The sequence below is a fragment of the Cibotium barometz genome, chromosome 14 (genome assembly GCF_041138505.1).
Source record: "Cibotium barometz isolate CiBa-2024 chromosome 14, ASM4113850v1, whole genome shotgun sequence".
NCBI classification, from domain to species: Eukaryota; Viridiplantae; Streptophyta; class Polypodiopsida; order Cyatheales; family Cibotiaceae; genus Cibotium; species Cibotium barometz.
Window position 1 is genome coordinate 17,596,799 of NC_141059.1, and position 19,621 is coordinate 17,616,419.

Consider the following 19,621-nt stretch of genomic DNA (forward strand, 5'->3'; position numbering starts at 1 on the left):
GTGTCATGTGCACACACATGTACATGCTAATCGCAGGACTAATCCTAGAGTGCAGCCAGATAAAGAATGATTAGAACCACAGATTTGGAGCATTGTTTGCTGTTTTGGCAAGGGGGTTTGACCAGTGAAGGACATGGGTGTTGTTGGCTAGAAAAGAGAAGAGGAGGGACCAGTCGGCTGCAGCATATATTTTATTATGTCTAGGAGCTGGCCGACCAGCAGTCGGCCACTTCACATGGTCACCACAAGGACTATACATAGCCAAAGTGCTCATCGTTTGCAGCATTCGACTCCTTTTGAATTGGGTCATAGAATTAGGACTTGTTTAGGTGTTTTACCTTTTCATGGGAGGCAGCCTATGGCTGCAAGACAGATGTACCTTTTTGTACCATATGAAATATTGAATTTCCAGCTGTCTCTCTCTCTCTACTCTCCCTTCTGTTTGCGTTTTTACATCAGCATGTTCTAGATGGTGTTTAGGGTTGAAAGAAGCATCTCAGAGATTCTGCATGTAACATTGGTATGAGAGCATCAGGATCAGCAAAGCTAAACATTGATTCAGTCCCATATGAAGGTGTACAGGTCCAAGGTACAGGAAAGTGCACAAGTATGAGGCCCAAGGCAAGGAACACAAGACAGGGAAGAGCTCCTAGAAGGTTGGTTGGTGGTGTTCCACAAAGCCCGAAGGGGATGGCAGTCCTGTGAGTTAGGAAAGGCTTTCAGGCAACGGTTCCAAGGGAGGATGATCCTCCAAGGGGTGGAGTGAGAGTGCCAGACTCATTTCTTAGGAATGAAGACCAAGACGGTGTTCAGAGACAGGGTAGGAACGGAATGGGGACTGGATGGAACAGATGCATAGATCTTCTTCAGAGTTAGAGTGGATTTGGAGACCGGGTCGGGTATTCAGTGAAAAGGTTGCCAGAGTAGGAAGGATGACATAGGGACTCCGGGAATGGAATGGGATGATGATAGTCATCCAAGTAGCAGATTGGAATCCCGTCATCAAGTTTAGCAAGCGGAGGGGGATGTCATGTGCACACATGTACATGCTAATCTCAGGACTAATCCTAGAGTGCAGCCAGATCATAGTAGCAGGGGAATCCCGTTTCCCCCCATTGGGAACGGTGGAACGCGTTCCCCCATGGACTGAACGAATGGAACGATGGAAACGGGATGAGGAACGTTGAGGTGGTGAAACATACGTGGAATGCCAGGGAACGACTGTGGAACGGGAGATGGAACGCTGGGTTGCCGTTCCCCCACGTGGGAACGATGACGTGGATTTTTTTTTAAAAAATTAGAAGCCCGTATGCCGTCGCTTTTCGGAAGTTCACACCCGTATACCTTTCGCCCGTCGCTTTTCGGAAGTTCACGCCTGTACTGTAGTCGCTGTTGGCCGACCTGCAAGTCAACTACAGCCTGCCCGTGACCTGTGGGCCGTGGCCGTGTAGGCTGTACTGTTGTCCACTGCCCATACTGTCCTGCTCGTACTTTTCTGTACCAGGCACTACAGTCGCTCCAGCCAGGCCCCCAGCCCTTGCGGTGTACACACTAGTGACTACATTCTACTACAGTCTACATACTACATAGTACAAGTCCACAACAGACTACAGTAGTATACTCGTGACTCAAGTTCTCAACACTGTGCCTGGTACCAACCTGCAAGCAGCAACAATGCAATCTGCTTGGGCCCGAGTGATCAAGACTCATGTTCAACAGTTTACATCTTTAGAAGGCAAGGCAGCAAGCTTTTCTCTTTGTTCTCTCTCTCTTTCTTTGTTTGAACTTTTGGTCTTTTAAAAATTACCTATGTCACAATTTGGACTGCACAGTCTCTCCCCATTAAACAAAAGAAAAAAAAGGACTCGTTTCTTTATAATGGTTAACTTTGAAAGTCTATTCAACTTTTTGCCCGAATTCGCAGAAATCATGGCTTACTCGGGTTCAAAGCGATCGGCTTCGAATGCTACTTGGTGGGACGAGGTTGAAAGGCTAAAAAGGTATTCATCTAAGGGAGGTGCAACACGATGGAAATGCAAGCAATGTAACAAAGAGAAGTCAGGAGGAGCAAACCGTGTGAGAGCACATCTATGCCATGTAAACAATGAAAAGCACAAGTGAACAAATGCCCAGGGACAACACTTGAAATGCGTAGAGAGCTTTTGGCAAAGTACCCAAGTGAAGAGGAGAAAGCATGTGCACGAAAGAAACCGGCAATTGATGCATCTTACTTCAGTAGACATGGGGAAGATGTACACTTGGGAGATGGACAACAGTATGGAGGACTTGGGAGCTTTGCATTTTTCCAAGATTCGCAGTCTATGGGTGCAAGTTCCGGCAAGCAGCAAACCTTGGGAGCAGCTTGGGATCCTCGCAAGAAAGAGAGGGTAGATGCAGCTGTTGCAAGGTTCTTTTATCATGATCATGTAGCATTCAATGTTGCCAGGTCTCCATATTTCATTGAAATGGTCCAGGAGATTGCACGGTATGGCCCAACATACAAGCCTCCTTCGTATGAGACACTACGCACCACCTTGTTGCAAAAGGAGAAAGCTGCAATTGAATGTGCTTTAGAGTTTGTGCATGAAAGTTGGGCAAAGAATGGTGTGTCACTTATTGTAGATGGTTGGAGTGACACTCGAAAAAGGTCCATTCATGGCATGGTTGCTTATTCTCAAGGAAGAATGCAATTCATTTCCTCACATGATGCTTCTGGGACTGGAAAAACTGCAGATCAGCTTGTGGAAGAGTGGGCCGAAGGTATTGAGAAAGTTGGACCAGAGAATGTTATTCAGTTCTTAGCTGATGGTGAGCCAACAAATAGAGCAACTGGTCTTAAGCTTGAAGACAGGTATCCCCATATCACATTTAGTCCATGCTTTGCTCATTGTTTGAGCAACTTATTGAAGGATGTTGGCAGCTTGCCATGGGTTGATCCACACATTCAAAAAGGCAAGGAGATAATAAGCTTCATTCAAAACCATCAGTTTATTTTGAATGAATTCCGCAAGAGATCGGCCAAAAAGGATCTCTTGAAGTACTCAGAGACACGCTTTGGTTATAACTTTCTCATGATGAAGAGATTATCCAAAGTGCAATTGCCTTTGAAGCAGTTGGTTGTATGCAATGAGTGGATGGGATGGGCTCTTTCTTGGTCAAGAGCCGGCATAGAGGTTGCAAGAACCATACAAGACTTCACATTTTGGGATGAAGTCAATACTATCAATGCTATGATGAAGCCGATCATGCGCTTGATGCGGATTGCAGATGGACGGGAGCCATGCATTGGCAAGGTTTATGAGGGGGCTGACCGAATGATCGAGAAAATAGGGGAAATGGGCTTGTCTGATGAGAAATATGCAAGAGGTTCGAGAATTATGTGAAGCACGATGGAATGGTTATCATTCTCCTATGCATGCTGCTGCGTCTGTCTTGGATCCCGAGTTCCAAGGATGTGGACAAGAGGCCGATGATGAGGTGATGGATGGTTGGGAGACAGTGCTTGCTAGGCAGGTTCGTGATGCAGATAAACGAAGATTGGTGAAAGACCAACTTGGATTTTATCGCAGCAAGTTGGGAAGGTTTGGATCGGCTGATGCGCAGAGAGAGAGGTTTAAGATAGGGGCTGCTTTATGGTGGGAGGATTATGGGGCTCGTACACCACAGCTTCAATCATTGGCAGTAAGGATCTTGTCTCAAGGTGCAAGCTCCTCTCCGATTGAGCAGCTATGGAGTGTGTTCGGCCATGTTGCATCCAAGAAGAGGAACAAATTTGGGACAAAACAAGTCAATGACTTGATTTTTGTAAGCGCTAATTTGCGCTTGCTTGGTGATATGGCTTCTCCCAAACCAGAGAAGTTTATATTGCTTGATGAGGAGTCCTCGGATGATGAGGAGACACAAGGACTTGCAGATCCTCGTCAGGATGGGATTGAAGATTTGGATGCTGCAGATGTTGGTCTTGATGATATGGCTTTCTTGGATGACATAGATGATAGTCTCCTTGATGGCATCACTGGCAGTAGCCATGCATGATATCTCCTTACTATTTGCATGTCACCTTGAGGCTTGGACTTTGGACTTGGATTGTTTCTTTTATCTAGGTTGTGCCATGTGGGCCACATTTTGTGTTTTTTGTCACTTATGTCATGTATGATGTGGGCTAATTTATTTTGACTTGTGAGATCTATTCAGTGTTAGTATCTAGCCATGCAAATTATGGTGCACTAGACTTCAGTGTGTCTCTGATTTGGTTATATAAATGAGCATTGTATGTTAAGATTTATCGTCATTTCTAGGAATTATCTAGGTCGTTCCCTGTTCCCGTTCCCCCATTTTCCCGTTCCCGTTCCCCTGGTGGTGCTTTCGTTCCGTTCCCGTTCCCATTCCCGTTCCGTTGCTACTATGAGCCAGATACAGAAAGATTAAAGAATGATTAGAACCACAGATTTGGAGCATTGTTTGCTGTTTTGGCAACGGGGTTTGACTAGTGGAGGACATGGGTGCTGTTGGCCAGTACACAGAAGAGGGACCAGTCGGTTGCAGCATATATTTTATTATGTCTAGGAGCTGGCCGACCAGCAGTCGGCTAGTTCATATGGTCACCACAAGGACTATAAATAGCCAAAGTGCTCATCGTTTTCAGCATTCAACTCCTTTTGAGTTGGGTTATAGAATTAGGACTTGTTTAGGTGTTTTACCTTTTCATGGGAGGCAGCCTATGGCTGCAAGACAGATGTACCTTTTTGTACCATATGAAATACTGAATTTCCAGCTCTCTCTCTCTCTCTACTCTCCCTTCTGTTTGTGTTTTTGCATCAGCATGTTCTAGATGGTGTTCAGGCTGAAAGAAGCATCTCAGAGCTTCCGCATGTAACAGGTAGTTGAGTGGGCTATCAAAACTTCCTTTGGGTGCCTATTGGGCTATCAAAATTACCCAAATCAGACCATATTCTACCCCTAATCTTGCCTAAGAGGTGGCTGCAAGTAAGGTCCATGTCAATGTGGTACTCACATCGGAGTCACATGTGTGATGCACATGACACAAGTTCCAAGTTTGAAGAGGATCTTAAGCATGTTTCTTGCCTCCGCAACACTTGGACTGTCTGAGGACGAGTTTCAGGGTCATTGCTAGGATTTGCAACCTGCCACTACCCTGGCCAACCTGGTTACTCATTTAGGTTTGCAACTGTAGAAGTCCGATAAACATTGGTTGGGTGCTTTTCTAGTTCATGACAAAGACCAAGGACCGGGGTACACATGGAGCGGTTTGGCTGGATGAGTTCTTCAAGGAGTATCTGGTGTTGTTAGTGGACTACTTGGAGGCAATGGGACTTCAGCAATCAAGCTAAGCAAGAGGGGTGTCACATTCATTTTCTGTATTAGGATGCCATGTCGATATAAGTGGACATAAGTACACCGTTAGTCACCTTTTTTATGAGCACTAAGCATGTTGTGAGCCCTTGTCCACAGATAGGTTGCTAGTGCCATCTAGGTCTAGGTCATAGCAGTGTTAGGCTTTGTGTTATCCGCCAAATTTTCCACTTGAGTTATCCATTGTGCAAATGTCGAGGCAGCTTGTTAGGCCAAGAGCCGGGTGTTGAACATAGTCGGGTCTGTCAATTAGAGTTGTGGGTGGATCATAAGTTTCCGGAGCTGTGCTGAGCTGAACAGGATTCACTGGAGCTGAACGCTGCTTTTGGGATTTGCTTCCTGATTGCATGCCTCAGTGGGTGTACCTTGCATATTGCAAAATTGCCGTTTCACCCAATTCTGTTTCAACCTTCGTTCAAGTTTTTTTGGGTTCTTTAGAAGAGGGTGCATGCCTTTTTTGAGCTTATTGTGCACGTTCTCTTGGTGGAGACATATCAAGCAGCAAGTTTTCTCTTCTATTGTCAGTATGGTTTGTGTATATTTTCTTAAAACTTAAGGTTGTCATCAAGACTATGGTACCTAGTTCTTTCAAGCATGATTTCTTCTGAGGTGGGTTTTTGTTGTTGACATTTTTTAACAGGGCTGTTTAGTTGCTCCGACGCTTTCCATCGCAGCTGTGCTTCTCCAGCAGGCCGCCACTGCTGCTGCTTTCCACTACAAAAGTGTAGAAATTGTTGAAGCTCAACAGAATTCAAGTGTAAGAAATACCAGTTCTAAAGCAACATGCAGTTGGGGTTACAACCATGCATGTTGCCACTGATAGTGTCCAGGGTTTTCTTGCCAAAAAAGTGGAATTATTGTTTACTTACGAGATGTAATGGGGTTGATTGGTTTAATGATTTGAAGTTGTAAAGCTGCAGGAGTTTCCCTCACGTGAGGCAGTGCTGCTTGCTGAAAGCATATCTGGTTTGGGGCAGCAGTACAACAAAAATGATGCTTCAATGGACATTCCGGTTAGCTCCACACTGTCCAGTCAGATATGTCAAGTATTTTCCTTCATATGTTTAGGCCTAAATAGAAGGATAATTTTCTTGGATGGCTCTTTTATGGGTTAAAAAATATAAATTACACACATGCATGCACATGCATGCATGGACCATACATACTTGCCTATAATACCTATCTGCACACACACACACTCCTTTTTTTTTTGGGTGAAAACCATGCTTCTATTAACAATGACTTATGTACAATATAGGAGATGGACTCAGGGCAAGTCCATCTTCAGAGAACTTCAGAAGTAGTAGAAAAATACCTTGAACTGGCTATAACTATAAGCAGTCATGGAGGGATTGTCACAAATTCATCTTAAAGTAAGCATATGCTTGTAGAGGCGAGTGCCCAAATGCCTGTAGAGGCGAGTGCCCAAACATAACATTGTTTTTTATCTTCCATATTGTCCATAAAGCCCAATATCTAGTCCGTAGGAAGAAGAAATCAAAATCAGGAGAGTTGGGCACACCAGTCCCGCTTGCCATATCGCTTTCTAGGGAAGCGACCTGAGATATCATCAGCCAATCTTCGAGAAACTCTCTCGTCTTCAAACAATGCCATGACAGATGTGGAACAGTTTCAGACCGAGCTCCACATCTACAACAGGTGGCTCCAGCTATCTGTCTTTTAGCAAGCATCTCCGCAACAGGGAAATAGTGCTGAAGAAACAATCTTTGCTTTAAAGGCAGCTTGCTTTTCTATATACTCTGAAGTTGTTTTTTCCACCATCTTTCACTCTTTTGCATACCCCATAGAGTGTTATCATGTGCATGAATCCAAGGTGGTGGTAGATGATTATACATACTAGCTACAGTTATCCCAAATGTAATCACCTTGCATTTTCAGTTTGCCCTTTCACTTTCCAGTCCTGGAGCCTATCATTTTCAACCAGTGGAGGCAATGGTTCATATGGCTGCAATAACCTTTTAATCTTTCTCCATATCAGTCTATGATGTAGACCCAAGTTATGTTCACCTCACGCCCGTGGAAAGGATAGCACATTCCTTGTATCATCCACAACGTCCTGAAGCATGCGTATACCCAAGGATGCTAAAATGCATGCTTTACGTGGCTCTTGCATAGCTAGTAGTTCTGCAAACAAAGAGGACTAGTGCAAACTTTCCAGCCGCATAGAGTTACCGATTGGAAAATCACGTCCCACCCATTTGAGGGCAATGAAGCCTTCCAATCTTGCACCATTCTTGTAGCATGTAGACAGCCCGCAATGCGACCCTCGAAACGGCTGAACACCACTTCCCAATGCGAATTCACCCAATTTCCATAAGCCATAGTTTTCATGCCTGTACACATAGCTACAAGCATAATTGCCCAAAGCTGCTCTTGGCGAAAAAACACTGAAATCATGGTAGCTTTTCGAGCCAAAACATGGTAGTGAATGTCAAGAATATTCAAACCACCATGTTGTGGATCGAGGAGGGCATATAACCTTACCTGGCGATGTTGCTATTTGCTACTTCCCTCAATGCTAGGCTTCACTATGGCTGAGTCTGCCCTTTATCTCCGGAGGTTTGACAGAAACTTAGTATGAAGGGCTTTGTGTGAATATATGCTCTTATGTGTGTCTGTGTGGAGTGCATGTGTGAGAGCATATCTTGATACAAAGTTCTACACCCACTATTGGGCACTGATTACGTTAGTGGGGATGTCATAGTATCTACTAGTCCATACTATGCATAATGGAGTTGATAGTTATATAGTCTTGTGGGTTGACTACCATGAGTATATAACATGCACGTTCTTAAAAGGTGAATTTGGGCATGTTCCTGGATTCATGTATGTATATATATTTATGCTTTGTAATTTGTGAAGTCCTTATTAGGTGACCAGGGCAATATATGCACCATCTGTGTGCCATACATCAACGGCGACATTTCCAGAAGTGTAGTACGATGTACACTATCTGAGAGAAGCACTTCAAAAAAACCACTAGAGGCCCGGTACACCCCATCAACAAAACCTCCTTGCAAGACTGATTTCAACTATTACGCCACTTCTTGAGCTTGAGGCATTTTCCCAGGAAAGAAAATCACCACTGCATTTTCAGAAAAACGCTTGAGCCGTGGATAAGGTGTAGCCATCTGCCAACTGGAGGTGGAGCCGCCTGGCTGCTGAGCAAGTGCAGCCACCTTGTAGAAGACACAGCCGCCTGTATGGAGAAGAGGAGCAGCCGCTGGAGATGGATACACAGTGGCTTGCTGTGGAGGTAGCGCAGCCTGTATGGAGGTGACACACAGCTTGTATGGTTGCCAGGCTACAGTGGAGAAGGGAGGGCAGCCTGCAGCCGCCGGCCTGTAGTGCACAGCTTGCTGGAGAGGACATACAGTGGACAGCCGCCTGCTGAAGCTGGAGCGCTACCTGCATGAGATGGACAGCCGCTTGTAGAACCGCCTGGCTGCAGTGGAGAAGGGGCCGTCAGCCTTTGGTGTAGCCGCGCGATGGATAGGTGATGCCTGGCTGCAGCCTTCACCGCCTGTAGTGCAGAGAGAACAACCGCCCGCTGGAGGTGAGCATACAGCCACCTGTGGAGAAAGCAGCGCAGCCTTCTGAAGGTGGCAGCCACCTGCTGAGTAGGCAGCACAGCCTACTGACGATGGCAGCCGCCTGCTGAAGGAACAGTAGCCGCCTGTATGGGAGGAGAAACAGCCGCCGACAGATAGGAGACAGCCACCAGCATGCGCAGCCTGACTGAAGAAGAGGTGAAGGTGGCGCATCCAAAAACGTCTTTCCAAAGAGAGAAGGGTGGTCGCCTCTTTATAGGTGTTGGAGGGGAAGTTGTACGACTACAGCTGGCCGGCTCCCCAAGGTTGCATGGGGGGGGCCAGTTCCATGGTGTGGTGTGGGTAGGTGGCCATGCACCCACCCGCACATACTTAAGGGGCTAAGTGTGGGGTTTCCCTCCCCACCTTGGCCCACAAGTGGGTGCCCATAATGGGTGCCCACTTTTAAGTGAATGTGAACATACCACCTTATAAAACGAAAGGTTAGAGATAAAACTATTAAACCAACATGTGCAATACACTTACCATCTGTTCACATGCAACAAAACTTGTCAGAAGACAGAGCAAACTTCACGACTCACTGGCAGGCGTCCCCGCTCAGTAAGTGGCACGTCAAGCAGGCAAACACAAAAATACAAGTCATGCGAAAACAGTTTCAAACATGCAAAACATGAGTGCATGTGCAAATAGTATCATGGATATATCTCCCGTTCATGAAACAAGTAAAAAAAATATCCGTCGAGCACAAAAATGGCACAACATAAAACATAAATCCTGGTCTTCCTATGGAGTGACAGTCCCGTAAAACACAGTTCCAGGCACGAGCCTTCCTATGGAGTGACAGTCCCATAGGCAAGACACGGCACGAATACTGGCTCTTCCATGGCGTGACAATCCCATGGATAGAACACAGTCCAGGTCATACACGGGTGGCACCAGTGTGGCTCCCGTCCATACGACACAATCCTGCTAACACATGGGTGGCACCAATCTGGCTCTCGTTTATGTCAAGCAAAAATACTGGCCTCTTCACATGAGACACCGGCCTGGCCTCAAGTGAACGAGACACAAATATGGAGATGGACCAAATGGTCGGCCAATTGGTGACATCCCCCCGGGCTTCTAAAGAGTTGTCCTCAACTGAAAAGCCTCGAGATATGCCTACAACAGCTGTGGGTAATCAACAAAATAATCCTCGTTTACCCACTTTGCATCAATGGGCAAATAATTCCTCTATGACCAACATAAGGTGGAGCGTGACATTTGTCCATAACCTTTGGACGCATATCCTTCACCACGTATAAGCAGTTATTCTTCATAAGATAACCCTCTTTAATCACATAAGAGGCATGTGAATGACCAGCCATCAAATCAATCCATATATGGCAAAAATCAGCATTAAATCTTGCATAGCAGATTCCTATGAGAGGTCACTGTAACTCCAGCCACATATGGCCTCCTAGACAATGCATCTGCTACCAAATTCTCCTTTATTGCTTTATTAATATTGATGTGTGATACAATAGGGATGGAATATCCCTCCTTGCCAGCATGATCAACACTACCCTGCATATCGAGAACTGCATGCACATTAGGCTTAGACTGCTTGTCCTCTTGCATCTTGCTTGCGTTTGGGGCATTGCCGAAATATATGCTATTTGCTTCCATATGCAAAACATTTCCTGTCTTTCGCATATTGCTCCCTTTGCTCAGGAGTCAAGCCAAACCTGTTCTTCTTGAACTTTCTGGCATGAGGCTCATGGTCCTCTCTTTTTCTTTTCCCCTTATCCAACAGGGCAGCCCTATCTGCATGGGCTCCATGGGCCATCATGGAAGTTTCATGATGCACGGTGGCATGTGCTCCACGAACTTGAGAATCAGATGCATGTGACTTTCTTGCATAAGACAATGTCTCTCCATGAGACAACTCAGAAGGCAAAGCTCTTTGAGTGGCAGACCTGTCACCCGTACCATGGGATACATGTCTTGAATGCATGTGACCTTCATGCCCTCCATGAGCACTAGCATACATATACCTGTCAGGCTTTGTGTCTTGTGGAGAAGATGCATGTCGAGAGGTGATTGTTATTAGAAGTCATCTCCTATCTAGATTTATACACCAGGGCCTTTGTTGTGGGTGTGCCCGCCCTTATCAGGTGTTTTATCATTTTTCCTCACTCCTCGTATTTTTCCCCTATTTTTTCCCATTTTTCTATGGCATGGGAGGGAGTCTAGTAGTGGCAGGAGGACCCTTAGCCTGGCCGACTGCATCTGTGACATGGCCGACTGCAGTCCATGAGTCGTGGGTCTCTACTGGTGCTGGCCGACCCATTCAGATGCTGGCCGACTGTGTTTATCCAGTTGTGGAGGTTCCTGTGTCCAGTCGGCTGCCCTACAGCAGGCCGACTGCTGATGTGGGGGCATATATATAGGCCCCCAGCCCCATACCACTATTTGTATCATATTCGGGATCTTCTTGTGTATATCAGAGCAGAGTTACATGCCTACATCTCTCATTCTCTTGTGCTGTTTTTCTGCCTGCGTTTTTGCTCTTGTGTTCCCAGATCTGGTCATCATCTCCGCTGCGTATTCTGACATGGTATCAGAGCCCTAGGCTCTAGATAGGTCTTGGGATTTGTGTGAGCAAGAGGGGGACTGTTGTGTTGCTGATTGGTGGACTGTTTTGGGCTGATTGGGAAGAGAAGGTGCAAGAGGAAGGCGGGCTGATTTGCTGAACAGCCACTTGCAGGTTTTAGTTCTTCTTTGTTTCCACCCACCCACCCTATTCCGAGTACATACCCGCTATGGCAGATCTATTTGAGATGGCCGAGAGACATGTGAGGATCACGGCACTCCCCACGTTCCCGGTGGACCGTCAGTTGGACGGGAGCAACTACGGCATATGGAAGGTGATGATGGAATCCGTTCTGGAGTCTTACGACCTCGCCGATTTCGTCGTTGTTGGTGTTCCACGGCCGGAAGTAGAGGAAGGGGAGTTACCGTCGATCCGAAAGGACCGGGAGGCCCAAACACAGATGTGGGATCGTGTCAACGCCAAGGTCCGTTCGTTTATCTTTCTCAATTGCACACCACGAGTAATCAATCATGTAAAGCATATGACGCTGGCCAGAGGTATATGGCAGCATTTGGCCTCACTTTACAACAGGGTATCGCCCATGAAGAGGATTTCCTTGGAAGTACAGATGCGGGTTATGAGCCTTGCAAAGTCGTCGACGATGCGGGAGCATATTAACAAGCTGCAGGCTCTTCAACAGGAAGTTCTTCAGGCTGGGAAGGAGATATCGTCAGAGGACATGGCCATCACATTGCTGTCACATTTGCCCTCTTCGTACTCAGCATTTTACTCCTCTTTGATTACCAGTGGCAGGCTCAGCACCATCACGTGGGAGGAGCTTGTGCCCATGGTCCTGGACCAGGAGGAACGATTCACGAACCCTCCTCAGGGTGGAGGTTCGGAGGCCTTAACTGGCCAACGGTCAAAAGGCCGTAACTCGGGCAAAGGGAAGGCCTCATCGGAGAAGTCTTCTGAGAAGAAGTCCGACGCTGACCGCGAGAAACTGAAGGCAGAGAGGACCTGTAATGATTGTGGCGAGAAAGGCCACTATTGGAGTTAGTGTACCAAGCGAAAGACCGAGAAGGATGAAGATTCCTCAGCAGCAATCATGAAGACTCCGGCTTTTGTGCACCTGGAGGTGATGGACACCGATGTTTCATTTTCTTCAGGCAGGGAGGAGATTGGAGGACTCTCTGCAACGGGTACTCGGGAGTTGCCTTGATAGTGGTGCTTCCAGGCACATGACTCCTTCCCGTTCCGGTTTACAGGATCTCTGCAGGCTTTCTGGTCATATTCTTACTGGTGATACGTCCACTATCCCAGTTCACAGTGAGGGCAGGATGGAGATAGTTCCCGATGGCAGAGGGGGGAAGCATTCCTCCCAGGTGTTGTATGTTCCGGCACTTAGTTTTCATCTGTTGTCAGTGCATCAGGTTTGCAAGACTGGCGTACAGGTGGAGTTCGATGAGCATTTTGTTGCTCTCCGGGATAAAGCAACAGGCCAAGTGGTTTGGGAAGGTGGAGTGGAGAATGGAGTTTACAGGCTTTCAGTACTCTCTCTCCCAGGTCCTCAGGTTTGTGATGAGTGGCAGTCTGGTAATAGCCACTTAAGTGTGGATACGCTGCAGGTACGAGCTTTCCGAGACCAGGTGGTGGATAGCTTGCCAGTAGATGGCAGCAGTTGGCAGGAACTTTCCAGTACTGATGTTGGTAGTTCTTGTGTTCGTCAGTCAGAGGAAGCTGAACAGGTCACTTATGCTCTGATGTCTCGTAGTGTTCGGGACATAGAACCTCCAGTAGATGAGGATGTTCTTTCCACGGGGACCTTTCGGAAACCAGGTTTCCAGGACTTGTTTGTGCACCGTAACAGGTGTTGATCCTTGTGAGCAGCGTGATGTCTCTGTGATTCAGAAGCTGTATGGTTCATTGATCTGGTTGATGGACACCTGATTGGACGAGAGCTTCCTGATGAGGCAGTTGAGCTCATGGTTGCAGATGACTCTTTGGGAGGCAGGAGTGCGTTTCTTGTGGTTTCTGCGGCATGCGAAGGATCGGGGACTCTTGTACACAGGAGGGGGATTGTTGGATGGAGTCCGACTCCACGGTTGGAGTGACTCAGTTTGGGGAGGAGATCCGGACACGAGGGGATCTACTTCAGGCCCAAGAGCAGTTTTCCGGAGCAATTGGAGACAGTCATCTTTTGCCTTGTCGAGAACAGAGGCAGAGTACCGGGCTGTTTGTGATGCTGTTTGTGAGGTGGTGAAGATGCTGAGGTTGCATGGCAGTTTTGGGCTTCCACTGGAGGAACCCATGGTCATCCAGAGGCACTTTGTTCGTGAACAGATCGTTGCTGATGACATCTTGCTGGAGTTCTGTTCGACGGAGGACAGTACGGTGGACCTCTTCACGAAGTCGCTATCTCAGGATTTGCTCAGGCGGCACCCTAGCTCCCAGTGGTTGGTTACACAGCCAGGAGCTGAGAGGGGGTGTTAGAAGTCATCTCCTGTCTAGATTTATACACCAGGGCCTTTGTTGTGGGTGTGTCCGCCCTTATCAGGTGTTTTATCAATTTTTCTCACTCCCCGTATTTTTCTCCTATTTTTTCCCATTTTTCTGTGGCATGGGAGGCAGTCTAGTAGTGGCAGGAGGACCCTGAGCCTGGCCGACTGCATCTGTGACATGGCCGACTGCAGTGCCTGAGTCGTGGGTCTCTATTGGTGCTGGCCGACCCATTCAGATGCTGGCCGACTGTGTTTATCCAGTCGTGGAGGTTCCTGTGTCCAGTCGGCTGCTGATGTGGGGGCATATATATAGGCCCCCAGCCCCATACCACTATTTGTATCATATTCGGGATCTTCTTGTGTATATCAGAGCAGAGTTACACGCCTACATCTCTCTTTCTCTTGTGCTGTTTTTCTGCCTGCGTTTTTGCTCGTGTTCCCAGATCTGGTCATCATCTCCGCTGCGTATTCTGACAACTGTCACCTCTTCCTTTTGCATAAAAGACCTCAATCTTTGAGATACGGGATCTCCATGCTTCAAGCGAGGTGGATTTCTAAATTTCAGCTCTCCATCTTCCCCCTTTTTGATGTCACCTTTGCGGAGGAGGTAGGAAAGTGCCAACTCCCTTGGCTTCTTGCCCACTTCTCGTGCCATGGATTCAAAAGTCGCGTCTACCATTGCATCAGGCTCTTCTTCTTGCATGACTGTCTTTCCTCGAGGCAGTTGTCCCTTTGAATCACTATCATTTACCCTTTCAAGGGGCTTGTGCCTTCCTCGTAGAGCATCAAAACCACGCGAGGCACTTGATGGGTCCCTCGAATTAAACACTTCCAAAGGGTTGCCTTGGCTGTCCATTGTGTTAAGTGTGCTAGAAGCGGGGTGTCCAATATGCAAGTTCGTTTCCCCACTAGAAGAGGGAAACAACCGTGCTCTGATACCAATGAAACCGATCCCGTCAAGTGGGAATAGACTCCATTGGACACCCACACGCGTAATAGCACAACTTAATATCACAATTTGAAATGGACAACTTAATAACAACTGAAATTTGAAATGAAATGAAATGAAATAGATGGACACCAGCACTGGGGCCGGAACGGGCCGACCCCCCCCCCTCAATATATGATATATTATTGGGAGTATTTAACAAATACAATGCTCCATGGGTTCAAAGAACCAGATGATGTCCATGTACAAATGAATACAGTACCAAACAAGAAGCTCGAAGTAGATGTTCGAAGGAGAGTGACCACTTGAGTGGTTCAGTCTCTACGGTCCTGTGCCTTCACTGGACTCCGCGGAGAGCGCCCCACTGGTGTTCGAGGACCACGCACAAACAGGCGCTCTCGTCCTAACGCCTAGCTCTCCCGATCTCGGCACCTTTGGACTGTGGTTCTCCAAAAGCTTGGACTACCTGGCACCGAACGGGTGTTAACCGTAGAGAGAATCCCTTATCAGATTTACAACAAAGTTCTTTACTTAAATCTGAATTCACTTGTAGCTTGCAGATGGAAGACCAATACCCGAGGTGTCTGTGTCAAATCATGAACAGTACATCTGTCATCCACAAATTTGACTACAAGTCCAAGTCTAGGAAGCGCAGCTACTAGGAGTGGACACCAAGGCACAACAGCTTGTCAAGGAGGATGAGGTGTAGCTGCATGTGGATAAGGTGTAGCCATCTGCCAACTGGAGGTGGAGCCGCCTGGCTGCTGAGCAAGTGCAGCCACCTTGTAGAAGGCACAGCCGCCTGTATGGAGAAGAGGAGCAGCCGCTGGAGATGGATACACAGTGGCCTGCTGTGGAGGCAGTGCAGCCTGTATGGAGGCGACACACAGCCTTTATGGTTGCCAGGCTACAGTGGAGAAGGGAGGGCAGCCTGCAGCCGCCGGCCTGTAGTGCACAGCTTGCTGGAGAGGACACACAGTGGACAGCCGCCTGCTGAAGCTGGAGCGTTACCTGCATGAGATGGACAGCCGCTTGTAGAACCGCCTGGCTGCAGTGGAGAAGGGGCCATCAGCCTGTGGTGTAGCCGCCCGATGGATAGGTGATGCCTGGCTGCAGCCTTCACCGCCTGTAGTGCAGAGAGAACAACCGCCCGCTGGAGGTGAGCATACAGCCGCCTGTGGAGAAAGCAGCGCAGCCTTCTGAAGGTGGCAGCCGCCTGCTGAGTAGGCAGCGCAGCGTGCTGAAGATGGCAGCCGTCTGCTGAAGGAACAGCAGCCGCCTGTATGGGAGGAGAAACAGCCGCCGACAGATAGGAGACAGCCACCAGCATGCGCAGCCTGACTGAAGAAGAGGTGAAGGTGGCGCATCCAAAAACGTCTTTCTAAAGAGAGAAGGGTGGTCGCCTCTTTGTAGGTGTTGGAGGGGAAGTTGTGGTAAGGGTTGGTGGCCATGCACCCACCCACACATACTTAAGGGGCTAAGTGTGGGGTTTCCCTCCCCACCTTGACCCACAAGTGGGTGCCCATAATGGGTGCCCACTTTTAAGTGAATGTGAACATACCACCTTATAAAACAAAAGGTTAGAGATAAAACTATTAAACCAACATGTGCAATACACTTACCACCTGTTCACATGCAACAAAATTTTTCAGAAGACAGAGCAAACTTCACGACTCACTGTCAGGCGTCCCCGCTCAGTAAGTGGCACGTCAAGCAGGCAAACACAAAAATACAAGTCATGCGAAAACAGTTTCAAACATGCAAAACATGAGTGCATGTGCAAATAGTATCATGGACACATCTCCCGTTCATGGAACAAGTAAAAAAAATATCTGTCGGGTACAAAAATGGCACGACATAAAACATAAATCCTGGTCTTCCTATGGAGTGACAGTCCCATAGGTAAAACACAGTTCCAGTTACGAGTCTTCCTATGGCGTGACAGTCCCATAGGCAAGACACGGCACGAATACTGGCTCTTCCATGGCGTGACAGTCCCATGGATAGAACACAGTCCAGGTCATACACGGGTGGCACCAGTCTGGCTCCTGTCCATACGACACAATCCTGTTAACACACGGGTGGCACCAGTTTGGCTCTCGTCCATGTCAAGCAAAAATACTGGCCTCTTCACATGAGACACCGGCCTGGCCTCAAGTGAACGAGACACAAATATGGAGATGGACCAAATGGTCGGCCAATTGGTGACAGGCACACACAGACATGCTTGTACAAACATATTACATGCATGCTATAGATGCATAGACACGCTTACATACATACATACAGAGACATACCTGCATGCATGAATACACATACAAACGTAAATACATACATACCTACACGCATATTACACATACACATGCATGCACAGACCATACATGCTTATATTACCTATCTAAACACACACATACACACGCGCACACGCGCAACCATACGTACCTTACCGTACATAGGTTTGCACACAACATGCGTATAGAGGCACATACAGACATGCATGCATGCACACATACAAACAGATTACATACATGCCATATATGCATAGATACATACATACATACATACATACAGACACATACATGCATGCATAAACACTCCTTCAAACGTAACTACATACATAACTATATGCACATATTTCATAAAAAATACATGCACACACTCATACACAAACATATGTATAGACTTACGTACACATACTCATGTATGAATGGATGTATTGCATGCATGCAAATGCACATGCCGCACACTTATACTTATTCACACATGCATGTTAATATGTATGTATGCAAGCTACCTACATGTGTATGTATGTGTGTACAGGTTGCATGCGCGGAAGCCTTGCTGTACTAATATGTACAGATGTAGGCACACATACACATACATGTGCATGTATGTAAGTTACATATGGATGTATGAATGTACTTAAGTCTTAAATACATACATATGGCACACACGCACATATACATACATGCATACATGAGAAATTACTTTTTGGCTGCCATAGGCCAGAGGGGTGGTCGTGGGTGATGGTGTGCGTATCCACAGTCTATCATTGCCAGGGATTATTTCCAGAACTGCAATACATTTTTCTGCACCAGGAGAGGTACATGAATCCTGCAAAGAACTGGAGTTTTTAATTATCGGTTTCATTGCATTTCATGCGGTTGTGAGTGTGCAATGTTTTCTGAATTGAGTGGAAAGGCAGGTTCTTTCGTTTCAACATGATATCACTGATATGCAAGCATTGATTCCTGGCCTCTTGATTGCCATCCGTCGAGTTGTGAAGCTCCAGGTACATGGATCATGTTACAGAGCTCTACGCGTTGTGGGTATTTACATTATGTTTTTAACTTGGGAATTTTGGCAGTCTCTGGTCTATGGTCTGGAAAAGATTCTTTGAAGGCACTGGACGTGTGGATCTTTAAGACAGTGGACACAGATTATCCTTGTTTCAGACCACCACCATTATCAATCTCTCTATGACAGATGCATTTGTCTGGCTGAGGGGCTGGTGTGATGTTTTCTCAATGCGGTGTGCGCAAGCGTGCACATGCACACTTGGCCCTGAGTTGAGCATGGAAAATTAGTGAACAGTCCCATCTTGTGTCCATATTACCAATATCACTTAACTTGGATGGATATAAAGGAAGGTATTCGTTTCTTTTTGCATCTTCCTTCTTGAGCAAAGCCCCTATTTAGTTATCCTCTTGAGCAAAGTTTTGTTCTTCTCCATGTTGCTTTTCTTCTTGCCTTCCCCATGTGGCTTTCCTTTTTGACATTTGAGTAGAATGTCCTCTGTTTTTTGTCTTATCCGCATAGCTTGGTGTTAAATGTGGAGTGGGTATTGTTGTCTTATTTGAAGATAGTAGGTGCACATCATCTCTCTCTCTCATAGATGTAGATGAGTTTCCATGGACAGTTTTGTATCACCCCAGTGAGATAGCTATGTTTATGTTTTCTTTCTGTTTTATTTTCCATTCCATAATGATACGCCATGGACATTATTGTATCACTTTGGTCTCATAGGCCCATTGGGTCTTTAGTAGATGCTTAATATATCTTTCTTTCTTCTCTCTCTCTCTCTCTCTCTCTCTCTCTCTCATAGATGTAGATGTGGATGGCATGGACACACCACCTACATGATGTACACGTCCCAAAGCTTTTGTGAAGTGGGTATTCTTGTCTATCATCTCTCTCATCTTTCTCTCTCTCTCTCATAGGTGTAGACGTGGATGGCATCGACACACCAGCTACATGATGTGCACATGCCCCAAGGCCCAAAACCTTGGGGCTTCAGCTAGGTAGCATTATTTTTTCTTTTTTGTTTATTTACCAATTTTTTGTAACACAATCTTTGTAATCCTTTATGTCTCATAGACCTTATGGTCTCTCGAAGACGTTTGATATAACTTTCTTTCTTTCTTTCTCCTCCTCTTCCCCCTCTCCTCTCCACTTGAGCTCACTTGACTAGGCGATAGCATTCCACTTGAAATTTTACATGGGGTTTGTAGCTAAGCTATGTACGATAGCATGCAAGTAGGCTTTCATTTTCTTTTGGTGGAGTTGCGAAAAAAAACACACACGGAAGGGGTACTTTACCAGCTTAAAACTGTTTATTCATCATTAAGTCTTAGAGAAGGTTTGTATCTAA

At 46.6% G+C, this 19,621-nt stretch overlaps 1 protein-coding gene across 2 annotated transcripts in view; it reads left to right on the top strand.

Annotated features, from left to right (window-relative positions):
* The window catches only part of CRR1 (Dihydrodipicolinate reductase, bacterial/plant), a 44,680-nt gene extending 25,994 nt beyond the window's left edge, over positions 1 to 18,686 (top strand). Inside the window, exons 6-10 of one of the 2 annotated variants that reach the window (XM_086808244.1) lie at positions 6,014 to 6,130; positions 6,294 to 6,386; positions 17,975 to 18,073; positions 18,176 to 18,262; positions 18,338 to 18,686. In XM_086808244.1, coding sequence (XP_086664370.1) covers positions 6,014 to 6,130; positions 6,294 to 6,386; positions 17,975 to 18,073; positions 18,176 to 18,262; positions 18,338 to 18,370 — 429 coding nt within the window. In that variant the 3' untranslated portion in view covers positions 18,371 to 18,686. Of the gene's footprint in view, positions 1 to 6,013; positions 6,131 to 6,287; positions 6,387 to 17,974; positions 18,074 to 18,175; positions 18,263 to 18,337 lie in introns of both variants that reach the window. The other variant, XM_086808243.1, reaches the window with a different exon arrangement.
* Positions 18,687 to 19,621: the final 935 nt, after the last annotated feature.